The sequence below is a fragment of the Hemiscyllium ocellatum genome, chromosome 19 (assembly GCF_020745735.1).
Source record: "Hemiscyllium ocellatum isolate sHemOce1 chromosome 19, sHemOce1.pat.X.cur, whole genome shotgun sequence".
Lineage (NCBI taxonomy): Eukaryota > Metazoa > Chordata > Chondrichthyes > Orectolobiformes > Hemiscylliidae > Hemiscyllium > Hemiscyllium ocellatum.
In genome coordinates this window covers 56,441,378-56,455,637 of record NC_083419.1, presented here as the reverse complement: position 1 = coordinate 56,455,637, position 14,260 = coordinate 56,441,378, and the positions used below count along the sequence as shown (strand labels likewise).

The 14,260-nt window shown below is 40.9% G+C and overlaps 1 protein-coding gene across 6 annotated transcripts in view; it reads left to right on the top strand.

The window, feature by feature from the left end:
* Window positions 1-14,260, top strand: part of LOC132824986 (ataxin-7-like protein 1) — a 243,594-nt gene that overhangs the window by 160,331 nt on the left and 69,003 nt on the right. For all 6 annotated transcript variants that reach the window (XM_060839936.1, XM_060839937.1, XM_060839934.1 and 3 more), the window contains one exon: window positions 8,939-9,161. In XM_060839936.1, coding sequence (XP_060695919.1) covers window positions 8,939-9,161 — 223 coding nt within the window. The remainder of the gene's footprint in view (window positions 1-8,938; window positions 9,162-14,260) is intronic.

Below are 14,260 nucleotides of genomic sequence, written 5' to 3'. Positions count from 1 at the left end.
TCTATCTTCTGACATCAATGTAAATCTGAATTGGCAGGGCACAACCAGCTCGGTCAATCCTGCAAAATGCTTTTTACATAAAGCTAGGGAATTGTGCCAAAATTGAGATAACTGACCCATAGTTTAGTCAAGCAACAACCTGACATAGTCAGTACTCACTGATCGTACTTGAGGGGCAATATCCCTGACACCTCAGTTATCATTCTTGGGCCACCCCTGTGGCAGTGACAGGGCAGGCACAACTGAGCGAGTGACACTATGGTGTACGAGTGAGAGAAACTAATCCTGGGACTCCTTAGCATTGACTCAAGATTCCATGAAGTCTCATGCCATCAGTTGAAACATGAGCAAGGAAAACTCTTGCAGGTTAATATCTGCTGAACTTCCTCCGTTGAATGCAATTTGGAAAAGGTTCTGAGGGTCACAAGGCTGGAGAAGGCACTCTGGATAGGGAATTTCAGTGTTCATCATCAAGGGTGACTTGGTCACACCATTTTTGAGTGAGCAGACTGAGGCCTGAAGGAGATATTTGCCACTGTAGGTTTACAGTAGGTGTGAGAGAAGCAACAGCAGATGACCTCACCTGTACCAACCTACATGTCACAGATATATAATTCTCCACAATAGAATCTGTAGGAGTGGCCACTCTACAGACCTTGTGAAGACAATGATCCATTTTCTCATTGATGTTGCAAATGAGAAGTTAATAAGATTGTGTTTTATAACTGCTTGTTTACCAGGATAAAATGGAGGAGTGAAGGGATCATGCGACCTGCTGTGACCCTTGTCTGATGAGAAGCTTGGGTATCTTGATTGTTAATGGTTAAAGGGGAGCCCAGGTTGTTTTGCTGTGAAGAACTGTAAGATGTTTACAGGTGTAAATAGGGACAGAAAGTGCTGTGCTGACTTTGAGTAGACTGTTACTGTCCAAGTCTCTCAAGTGTGTCAATATTTGTAACCCATTATACTTGATATTGTCCATTTAACTTCAAGAGTTGGTAGGGCTGTCGATGTCAGGGAGTAAGATGCTGGTCAAGTGAGTAAATCTTCGAATTTGTTTCAAAGTTTGGTTCATAGCGATAAAGAGGTGCATTGTGTAGAATGGGGGATTCACTGAAGTGTGGGGAATTATGTTTAACTACTTTTTTACAACCTTCAGCATTTGATTTCCAGCCTTATATAACAGAAGTTTTATTGGTATTGCAAGTATTGAGCCATAGAGTTGTACAGCATGGAAACAGACTCATCGGTCCAACTCGTCCATGCCGAACATGTATCCTAAATTAATCTAGTCCCATTTGCCAGCATTTGGCCTATATCCTTCTAAACTCCTCCTATTCATATACCCATCCAGATGCCTTTTAAACGTTGTACTTGTACCAGCTTCCACCACTTCCTCTGCCAACTCATTCCAATTGTACTGTTTGATCTGTGTTACAAAGTCTACTGCCATGTGAAAACGATTTGGGAGATGTTTAGATTAGATTACTTACAGTGTGGAAACGGGCCCTTCGGCCCAACAAGTCCACACCGACCCGCCGAAGCATATACCACCCAGACCCCTACTCCTACATTTATCCCTTCACCTAACACTACGGGCAATTTAGCATGGCCAGTTCACCTAACCTGCACATTTTTGGATTGTGGGACGAAACCGGAGCACCCGGAGGAAACCTACGCAGACACAGGGAGAATGTGCAAACTCCACACAAAGAGCCGCCTGAGGTGGGAATTGAACCCGGGTCTCTGGCGCTGTGAGGCAGCAGTGCTAACCACTGTGCCACCATGCCGCTCCATGGTGTATTAATGTTGGCTGTATAAATTATAAATTAGTTAATAACTGCTAGTTAATTAACGCATATTAGCGAAAGAAGGTAATGTGCTGCAATTTCAGGATGCTACAGTGATCCAGGACCTGCATATCTGCAGAAAAAACTCGCAGTTGCAAGATCTTTTGCTCAGAGTTATTGACCAGGAGGCCAAGCTGCATGTGCAGTCACACATCAGAGAGGGGCACAGTTACCTTGACACTTTGTTCCGAGATACACTCTCATTTATTAGTACAAGGTCTTCTGATTTGCTTAGTGGTCAGAGATGGGAAGGTGTCACTACAAATGAAACAGTTAAGGAGACCTAGAGAACAGAAGCACAAAAGACTCCGCCTTTGTGAATTTGAGGTGTTCTTGACTTATTTGGATGACAGTGAAAGCTTTAGGGTGGAAGAGCTAACTGGCCATTGAAGCAGGAAGCCACTTAAGAGGGGGCAGTAGAAGGGATGTAAGGGATCGTTTAATGAGGTAATTCTCTTCAGCGAAGAACATGAGTTCTGATGGCTGTGTTATCTAGGACATCTGCTAAAGGCAAGGAAGAACTTGCAGTGGGAAGCAGAAGATCCATCAACATGGGTAAACTAGGGAAGAGGTTCAGCTGAGACAAATGCGAAGATAAGTGCTAAATTGATTCAAAACAGCAGAACCTCAATCAAAAAACCATTGACCAGTTTGTATGCAGTCTGAAAAAGATCCATCTTCTAGCCTAATATTCCAATTCAGCTAAGTCAGCTTTCATGTCCACATAGTTGCCTTTTACATTTAAAATACTAATCTTAGACACACACTTTTCTCTTTCAAATTGGATGCAAGAATTCATCATATTATGATCACTGTTACCAGAGATGCGTTTATTGAAATCCATGATTCTGTCACATTGCACAGTACCAAGTTTAGCATAGCCTGCTTTCTGATCTGTTCCAGAATGTGCTGCTTGAAGAAAATGTCCTGAAAGCATTTTAGGAACTCCTTACCAAGGTTATCCTATCGGATTTTTCCAATTTATATGTAAATTAAAATAGGCCATACTTAAACTGCTCGTTTATCACAAGCACCCAATATTTCTTGTATACTTCGTCCTTCCTCGCATTGCTGCTCAGGATGCCTGTGGATCACAATACTAACATTAGTTCGGAGTACAACCACTCCACCTTTAACCTGCATCCTATTCTGCTTAATGTCATAAACCTCTCAATACACAGCGCAATTCTAGTCATCCTGCAGCCACCTATCCATAATGGTTATCAGATTATATTTATTGAGGAAGGTGTCTGAATTGATTATTTTAAAAAAAGTTATATCTTGGCTTTTGAAAGAACTTGAGTCGTGTTTAACAACTTATTGGATTTCTGTAAAGGAGTAATATGTGCTTTCAATAAAGAGAAGCCTGTTGTTGTAATGTACTTGAACTTCCAAAAGGCAGTTGAGAAGATTCCACATAAAAGCTTATTGAGCAAAGTAGGATCTTGGTATAAAAGGTAACATTCTGGAATGGAAAATAGTTTATAAAAACAAAATGCACATTGGGTCTTTTTTCAGATTGGAAGATATGATGAGTGGAGTTCCATTAGTGTATGCTAAGGCATCACTTTTTACAATTTATCTTAATGACTTAATGAGGGGAGCAAAGGCATGGGGGTGGCTAAATTTGCAGATGATAAAAAGTTAGGTAGGAAAGTATGTTGTGAATGTGACATAACATGGATGCAGACTGATATAAATGGTTCAAGTGAGTGGGCAAAAATCTGGCAGATGGAGTATAATATGAGAAAGTGTAAAGATGTTCACTTCATGAATAATTAAAAAACAAGAATACTACTGAAACAGTGATTAAGTGCAGAATTCCAAGATACAGAGGGGTCTAAGTGCATGCGCCATGAAAGGTTAGTATGCAAGTGCAATACATAATCAAGAAGGCTCATGCAGTGCTAACCTTTTTATTACAAGAGGAATCGGACATAAAAATTAAGATGTTAATGCTTCAGTTATATTGGGCATTGGGAACACAACCTCTTAAACACTGCAGTTTTAGCCTCCTTAATTTAGAAAGGATATAAATGTGTTGGAGACAGGTCAGAGGAGGCTTACTGGATTGATACCTAAAATCAGTGGGTTGTCTTAGGAGGAAAGATTGGGAAGCCTAGACTTGTTTCAAGTAGCTTAGATTAGATTAGATTACTTAGTGTGGAAACAGGCCCTTCGGCCAAACAAGTCCACACTGACCCACCAAAGTGCAACCCAACCATTCCCCTACATTTACCCAACACTACGGGCAATTTGGCTTGGCCAATTCACCTGACCTGCACATCTTTGGACTGTGGGAGGAAACCGGAGCACCCGGAGGAAACCCACGCAGACACGGGGAGAATGCAAACTCCACACAGTGAGTCGCCTGAGTCAGGAATTGAACCCAGGTCTCTGGCGCTGTGAGGCAGCAGTGCTAACCACTGTGCCACCGTGCCGCCCAGTAGAGTGAGAGCTGTCTTGATTGAAGTTTACAAGATCCTGAATGGTCTCAACAAGGTGGCTGTAGGGAGGCTGTTTCCTCTTGTGGGTGAGTCAAGAACTAGGGAATGCAGTTTTAACATTACGGATTGAGTTTTTAGGATAGAGGGGAGGTGAAATTCTTCCCTTTGGGATTCTGCAACTTTGGACCGCTCTACTTTTAGAAAGTAGTAGAGTTGGGGTCAGTAAATATTTTTAAGAAAGAGACAGACAGATTCTTGTTAGGCAGGGGATTCAAAGCTTATGGGGGAATAGATGGGAATATGGAATTTGGGCCACAATTAGATTAGTTATGATCTTATTGAATGGTGGAATAGTCTTGAAATGTCAAGACTATTCCTTCTGCTCCTAATTGGTATTATGTTTGTAGGGAAGGCAGAATGGAGCTGGTGGTCTAATGGATAGTTAAGTACCATTTCTGCCTGGATATAAGGGCCACAAAACATAACCGGGTCTGGAGATTTTCAGTTATTTTACTAGTATAATTGGGGAAGCTTTTCCTATAGTGTAAGTTTTCCCCTAACTAGCGATTAGTTAATGTTGCAATAAAACAGAATCCTGCCTCAGGCGACTGTGTGGAGTTTGCACATTCTCCCCGTGTCTGCATGGGTTTCCTCCGGGTGCTCCGGTTTCCTCCCACAGTCCAAAGATGTGCAGGTCAGGCCATGATAAATTGCCCATAGTGTTAGGTGAAGGGGGTAAATGTAGGGGAATGGGTCTGGGTGGGTTGCGCTTCGGCGGATCGGTGTGGACTTGTTGGGCCGAAGGGCCTGTTTCCACACTGTAAGTAATCTAATCTAATCAAAAAAGTCTTGAAACATAATTTTTATACCATTTTTCCAGTCAAATATCTTCATAAAAGCTTTGGTTTCTACAGAGATTATAACCCTTGACAATATCTTCCATTGTATTGTGTGGCTCTACTGCTGTAATAAATGTGAAAAATTCAGAACAGACCTATCACCTCTAAATTGGGCATAAGATACTGCAGACCATCAGGAGCAGCAGCAGAATTCTATTTAACCACAATCCATAACCTGATGGCCCAGGATATTCTTCATTCACCATTACCACTGAACTAAAGGAGTAATCTTGCTGCAATAAGGATTAGATTAGATTAGACTTAGTGTGGAAACAGGCCCTTCGGCCCAACAAGTCCACACCGACCTGCCGAAGCGCAACCCACCCATACCCCTAACCTAACACTACGGGCAATTTAGCTTGGCCAATTCACCTGACCCGCACATCTTTGTGACGGTGGGAGGAAACCGGAGCACCCGGAGGAAACCCACGCAGACATGGGGAGAACGTGCAAACTCCACACAGTCAGTCACCTGAGTCGGGAATTGAACCCGGGTCTACAGGCGCTGTGAGGCAGCAGTGCTAACCACTGTGCCACCGTGCCGAATTCAAGGGTGTGAGCCAGCAGCATTAAGGGCACCTAAAAATGAGTTGCCATCTGGTGAATCTACAACACAACTGCATGCACATTAAAAAGCTAAAGCAGCATGTGATAGAGTCAAATGATCCCACAACAATGGATTGGATGTAAAGCATTGCAAACAACTATCAAATCACGAAAGGACAAATTAATAACTAACTGAGTCTCCATAAAAGTCCTGAGCCTTGATGATTGGGAAAGTCATCACATCATTACATAAGAAAAGGCTGATATGCTTGCAATTATCTTCAGTCAGAATGGCCCATCGCAGCTCCTTCCTGAGGCTATTTCTGAGCATCACATATGTCAATCTTCAACCAATTTGATTCACTCCATGTGGTACAAGGAAATGGCTGAATGCACTACATATAGCAAAAGTTCTGAGCCCTGACAATATGCCACCAATAGTACTGACGTGCTCCAGAATTAGCGATGTGCCTAGCAAAGCAGTTGTACGGTTGCAACATTGCATCAACCTGACACTATGGGGAAATGCACAAATATGACTTGTCCTCCAAAAGCAGGACAAGTGCATTACTGCCCCAAAAATCTACTCTTGATCATTAGAAATCGATGAAAGCTGCAGTTGACAGTGCTATCAAGTGACACTTAAACTAACCATTATGAGAAGGTTATAACTTTTTATGTTTCACTGGGGCCATTTAGCTCATGACATCATTTCAGCTTTGGTCAATACTGGACAAAAAAACCTAAATTCTGTAGGTGAGATGTGCAACATCAAGATGGCATTTGACCAAGTGTAGCATTAAGTAGCTATGACAAAATTGAACTCAATAAGACTTGTGATGAGATAAGTTAGTCGGAGTCCATACACAGTACAATGGAAGATGATTTGACCTCCAGCAATCATAATTATCTCAATCCCAGTAAATCACTGCAGGAGTTTCTCAGAAAATGCTATAGGCACATCCACCTGCTTCATTGATGACCTTTTCTCAATCATAATAACAGAGGTTGGGATGTTCTCTGATAATTACACAGTATGCAGTACCATTCGCAACTCTTCAGGTACTGACGTATTCCATGATCATATGTAACAACTGAATGTTTAATAACAAGTAGCATTCACACCAGACCACACATTGACCATTTTTGATGAACAGGAATTAACATTCCTGTGTTACTGTTCACTTGCAATACAGTCGCTAAACCTCCCATTATCGACATAAATATAGTGACTACACAAGTGTTTAGACGTGAGGAATTCTGAGACAAGTAACTTATCGCGCGAATCCCCAAAACCTATCCATATCTAAAGCACACAAGTCAGAAGTATGATAGGATACTCTTCACATGGATGACTGTAGTTCCAACAACACTCAGCACCAACTGACCTACCGTCTGCATTCAACATTTTGCTACCTGTACCTTAAATTTGCAATAATTTCTGTTCACTTATCACTGTTTGCTGACGTACACTGCCTCCCCATCCAATGATGAGTGAATTTTAAAATCCTCATAACTTGTTTTTGGAAACCTCCATGGCTTCACTCCTACCTATCTTTGTGACTTTTATTTTCTTTCAGTAATGTGGGTTTGGCTGGAAAGTTAGCATTTATTGTCTGTCCTTCATTGTACTTAAGCGTGTAGTAGTGAGCCACTCTCTCGAATTGCTGCAGTCACTAGAACTGTTAGAGTTCCAGGATATTGTAACAGTAAACATTGAAGGAGCCATGACCTAGTTTTAGCTCAGGCTGGTTAGTGGCTTGGAGAAGAACTTGCACATAGTGGAGTTCCCATAAATCTGCTGTCCTTGCCCATCTGGTGATAGAGTTCATGGGTTTGAGGTGGACTGGAAGAGGCCTTAGTGAGTTGTTGCAGTGCATCTTCTAGGTGGTATATGCAGTGCATCTTCTAGGTGGTATACACTCTTGCCACTGTGCTGCAACCATACAGTCAAGTAGGGAATATTCTATCCTGATTTACATCTTGTAAATAGTGGCCATGCACTGGGGAGACGTGAGGTCACAGAATTCTGAGCTTCTGATCTGCTTTTGTAGCCGCAGTATTTCAATGGTAGGAACAGTTCAGTTTCTGGTCAGCGGTAAGCCCCGAGGGTGTTAATGGTCGGAGATTCAGCTTTAGTAATGCTATCGAACATCTTGATTCTGTTTTGATGGAGATGGCCATTGTCTGACATTTCTGTGGTGTGAGTGTTGCTTGTCACCTATCACCCAAGACTAAATGTTGTCCAGGTCTGTCTGCATATGGATAGGGACTGCTTCAGCATCTGGAGAATTGCAAATGCTTCTCAACATTGTGCCATTATCAGCAAAGAGTCTCTATCCCTACAAACCTTCCCACTCTTTTGTACTCATCTTTTTCTGGCAAATTTGCAGCTTTAACTGCTCCTTTATAGATTGTTATGTCTTTGATTGTCTTGCCTCTTTTTCTCTGGAATTCTTTCTATAAACCTGTCAACTTGTCTTTCTGTCTTTAAGGAGCTCCTTGAAACCTGCCTCTTATGTTAAGTTTTTAGTCATCTGCCCTGATGTCTCCTTAAATATCAATACTTGCATTGACATCACTCTTGTATAAATCTTGGAATGTTAAAATCATTACATAGATGCACACTATTGATGTTTTTATCTGTTAATCTGCTCATTCATGTTGCTGTGTTGGACTTTTATCAGACAGTATGGTGAATCTACTAGTTCATGCTGAGTATGGCTACTATATCTTAAAAATTGTGTATGGTAAAATTGTGATTACAGCATTGTCTTAATTGATCAGTTTTTTGCTTGTTATTCAAGTCAACTTTTATTTTAACAAATGATCAAAAGAAAATATTTCTAAGTTTGTGAGAAGATTTGCAGCTCGGGTGCTCGTTGTTGTTGTTCTGTTTGCCGAGCTGGGAGATTTTGTTGCAAACGTTTCGTCCCCTTTCTAGGTGACATCCTCAGTGCTTGGGAGCCCCCTGTGAAGCGCTTCTGTGCTGATTCCTCCGGCATTTATAGTGATAGAAATGCTGGAGGAATCAGCACAGAAGCGCTTCACAGGAGGCTTCCAAGCACTGAGGATGTCACCTAGAAAGGGGACGAAACATTTGCAACAAAAACTCCCAGCTCGGCCAACAGAAAATATTTCTGCATTCTCACCGTACAATTTACCAACTAATCACTGCTCTCTCCTTTGCTTTCAGAAAGGAGACATGGTTCTTCATGTAAGGCAACCCCCTCACCAGCTTCTACAACCTCCAATTCCACAACATCACCAGTCTCCATGAAATCCAAAGCCTGCAGTAGCCATATGTTAGCTGGTAGCAACTCCAAGCCATTCAAGTCACCAAAAGACAATCTCCATGCCTCTAATAATAGGCAAGCCCAGGCAATCTTTCCTTCCAAAGTAACAAGAGAAAAACCATGGTGGGTATCTTCAGTCTGTTTAATTACATGAAACAGGGTGGTTTTTCTGGTCATTGTTCTTGACATGAAAACCACTTAAATAATGTTTCTCAATTTTATTCACTAAGGTATCAAATTATTTATTTTTTGGGCAACTGTGGCAAAGATTTCATTATGTCTTGTCTAATCAGTATGAGTAATGAGAGTTTGCATGCGGTGTGAACAGGTGCAGCTGAATCATCTGTTGTGAGTCACAAATTTTACTTGGTGATTTTTAAGAAGTGCTTTGTGAATAACTGTTCTTAAACTGAACAAGCCACGTTTGGCCACATTTGAACTTACTACACTTACAGGAGTCCTCCAAGATGCTTTCTGTTGCACGGAGAACAGAAAACATTTGTTTTTCCATAAATACGTTGTTTTCCCAATGTTGTCACTGTAGCATGATCCACTTTGTCCATTTCTGGTTCCCATTGCTTATTTAGAAGGAAGTAAATGGATAGGAATATCTGTTGAGGAAATCTTCACTTGTGAGAGCCAAATTTCCAGTTTTCTCCTGTTTAATTTGTTTCCTGAACATAAATGGATCTGTGTTTGAAATGTTCATTGGCAAACTGATTTTGTGACTTTAATATATTCATGATGACAGGACTTGCTTGTTGTATACCTTTTACTTCTGTTGTCTTATCTGTCTATCCCTCACTTTTTCACTGTTTGGAATCAACTCATCAGAGTTCTGTACCATAAGCTGCCCACCTAACTAACTAAGCATGCTTCACAACTAATACTAGGTAGGGGATGTCAGCAAACTATTTATGGCGACAATTGCCTAAGTGATACACATGCATTCACACAGGAATCCCTGCATTGCAACCAGGAGTGGGAATCAGCTAATTTTACACTTCATAATCTCTGGGGCCAAGTACAGTGTCTTCATTACCAGCCCATCTAGTATGAACAAGTAGCGCACAGACAAACTCGTTCTCGGTATAAGATGTAATTGTAACTCTTTGTTTTCACTTGCTTTTCAATCAGATATCCATTTGAAAATGACCTGTTTTAGTGGACTAAATAAAGTGTTTTGCCTTGGCATGTTTGTTTTAAATGTTCTTTTCCTGTCTGCATTATCACACTATTCTTGCAACCACCTCATCACCAGTTTGGCTCAAATTTGAAGCTGGTGCAATATGCTTTGACAGGAGGCTAACTGTGATTATCTGTCAGCTAAAAAAAAATGCAGTAAAATATACAAATAGAAAATTCAGTCAATTATCCAGTCAGCTAATCTTGTTATGGTGTAGAGGTGTCAGTGTTTACCACCTATGCTGTTAAGATCCTTTTGCAAGTACTGTGGCACTGAATGTAGCTGTGGGGGTGATGTGACTGTACCACATGTGCTATGCAATTTGTGTTGCAGTATCTTATGAATTGTAGTTTGTAAATACTGCGAGCTTTGTGGAAGACTGTGATTATTTTGAAAGTATTTTCTGTTTAAGGTAATGGTTACGCTTGTATGAGGGTGGTAATACAATGGTACCACAGAGTATGTGGTACCTATGCTGCCATTCAGTTAGCTCATGACAAATCATTACGAACAGTTGAAGCATTTCTATAACCCTTAGTACCTGATCATTTTCAATTTGGACGTCTTCAATTGATCACAGGTCAGCAGCTTTTGGGTGTAAAGGGTTCCATGCATTTATTACCTATAAATGAGTTGCTGCTTCTCAACATTGCTCCTGAGCAGACTCATTCTGTTTTGAGGTTTATGCCCGCCCTTTATTCTGGACACCCCCACCATAGGAAATGACTTCTTTTTAATGATCAAATCTTTTAATCATTGTTAAATCCATCAATTGTGCCACTTCTTCCTCATCTGGGTTCAAGGAAATATAATCGTGAGATGTTTGTCATTAACAAATGATTGAGACAAGTAGTATCAAATGATGTGGACTGGGGTGTCGCACTGTTAGCAAAAAAAGAGTATCCTCCTTCTTATATTTCTAATTCAAAATTTTTTTAGTAGTAAATATTTTTCAGTAAAATGGATTTTCAGTCATCTATTGGATGTTTGAAGCCACTTTATGCATGTGAAGAGGATATTCTGAGTTTTCATTTATTAATTGCTGTGTAATTTAGTGGCTTTCACAATTATACTTTAGTTTCCAAACCTACTGAAACCAGTTTTTCAAAATCATTTTGCATGAAAGCCATTGTTCTTCCCAATTAATTGGGATGATAAAAGTCCATAAATAAGAGCACAACTTGGCAATGCACCACATAGACGTGCTCCACTATTCATTGAGATGAGAGCGAAACTTAGACATCAGCTTCACATACTCAAAATATTTTTCTCCATTTCAATGGGAACTTCCTTTATTCTTTGAAATTCCTGAGAATATAGTCGCATTCTACTCAATCTCTCCCTGTAGAATAAACCTCTCGTCCCAAGAAACAATCTGGCGAACCTTCATTGTATCCCCTCTAAGATGGGTGTTTCCTTATTTAGATAAGAAGTCAAAACTGTGTGCACTGTGCTGCTCCTGGGAGCGAGAAACAAAGCAAGCAGGGAACTTAGTTGTATGAGGCACTAAAACGTAGTTCCCTACAAAGATATGAGGTTCTACAATTAAATTCTCAAACTTTAGCCGTGAATTGAGCTTCCAAGCAATTTTACATGTATTTGTATGTTATGCATGCTAATTAAAAGACCAACTTGCCAAAATTAGATCCTCTTCTCAATTAAGCTCTCCATAGTCAAGCAATATGTGTTCTACAATTCCTGACCATGTAAGAGGTGTACAGTAGGTAAGTTATTGTAGTTGCCAGACATTTGGAGTGGAAGCTTTGACAACTTTGGAGAACATTCATCTGTGTCATGACTGAGAATGGCTTACAGTAGTCTGAGTTGCTTGGGCACAAAGGATGACTGAAGAATGAGGCTGGTGTGCAATGGACTCAGCTCAAGGGGACTGGGAGAGAGTGTACATCTGTGTGACCAAGGGAGATAGGCTGATGGGGAAGGATGGAAGGGCTAGAATGCTTTGCTGCAGGCGTTACTGTGAGAGCCCAAGTGGTCAACCTGGCTTGCAAGGAATTAATGATTGATCAGATGCACTGCAAATAAGGTGCCAGGACATTTAGTCTTTTAAAGTAACAGTGGGAACATTGACCTCCTGCCCATCCCATCTGTACTGCTCAGACATGCATATGTAATAAGCCAAGCAAAACTGATCTGAGTCTGAGTAGAAGTGACATATATTTACTTCTAAACCCACAAATGAGCTTTAACTACCTAATGAAAGGGTCCATCCAGTATTCCAGATTTGGACACACCAGAGCATTGCAGATATTTCTAATCAAGCTGTATAGACATGTATAGACCTGATGTAACTCGTGGGCCTTGAACTTGAGCCTCCGGGCCCAGACATATGGATACTGACACTGCCACAATGGCATCAATATGCTGCAAAATTGCAATAAAAGTACCTCACTCTTTTACTCTAACTCATGTGCAATAAAGACTAATGTACTATTTGCCCTCAACTGCTCACTGTAGCTGTTTCTTCGTATTCTGTAATCCATGTACTGTGCAAGGACATCGAAATTCTCTGTGTACCAATTTCTTAACTATTCACTCACTTATTTCCTGCCAAAGTAGATAATTTCACATTTCCATGCAATGTATTCCATCGGACAGACACCTTCTTGTCCATCACTATGTCCTATTTTTACATTTATAAAGAGTCACAGAGATGTACAACATAAAAACAGACCCTTCAGTCTACCTCGTCCATGCGAACCAGATATCCTAAACTGATCTAGTCTGATTTGTCAGCATTTGATCTATATCCCTTTAAGCCCTTCCTATTCATGTGCTCATCCAGATGCCTTTTAAATGTTGTAATTGTACCCGCCTCCACCACCACCTCTGGCAGCTCATTCGATTACATTAAAAAAGTAATACATTTTAAACTGTTTCTGGCTGTGGCTTTTGGTTTGTCTACTTTCATGTTGGAATTGTAACAAAGCTCAAATATTTGTAATTTTGAGTGGACTTTAGCAAAGTTAATAGAATCATCAACGCCCTACAGTGAAGATCGAGGTCATTTGGCTCATTGAGTCTGCACAGATTGTTGAATAGCATCCCATCCAATCCCACCCCACCATGTAACCCTGCATTTACCATAGCTAACCCACCGAGTTTGCACAACCTTGGACACTGTGAGCAGTTTAGCTTGGTCAAACCACTTAACCCTGTACATCCTTGGACTCTCTGTGGGGGGGCTCCGGATCACTGGGAAAAACCCCACGCAGACATGAAAAGAATGTGCAAACTCCACCCAAGGCTAGAATCAAACCACTGAGCCTCCATGCCACCCCTAATGTTGGTGTATTCTCATTTTAATATTGGAAATGCAGTGGAGCTGGTGCACTACTTTCTCATAGTGAAGTTTAAATGGTGCTTACACCATCAAATGAACAAAACTTGAACATCAAGAGAGCAACTGGGCAGTATATATTTGTTTACTACTGTTAAAGGAGAAAGTGAGCACTGCAGATGAGGACTGGAGATCAGAGCTGAAAATGTGTCGCTGAAAAGCGCAGCAGGTCAGGCAGCATCCAAGGAGCAGGAGAGTCGATGTTTCGGGCATGAACCCTTCAGGAAGGGCTGAAGAAGGGCCCATGCCCGAAACGTCGACTGTCCTGCTCCTTGGATGCTGCCTGGCTTACTACTGTTAAACTAAAGCCTGGTAAACTAAGGCCTTTAAGTTTATCTCTCCGTTTAGAGAGCATGCAGATATGATTGTTGCTTAAGAGAGATAAATGATTCAGAAGGAAATTTTAAAATGAACTTAATTAGCCTGTATCAGTTTTACAATTAGAAAATTCAAATCATACTATGGAAAGGGTTCCTCAACTGAAAAAAAATAGCAAACAGTAGTTTTCACAGCCTTTTTGTTTAACCATCTATAGTTGATCTGAGGTCTGTTAAAACCAGCTAACATGGTTAAAATCATATTGTTAGCCTCCGATACAGCCTATGTTACTTTTGAACATCTGCATGTGTTTAAATCTTATGCATAGTTAGTTATTCCTAAGTTGTAGAATCTGACCCA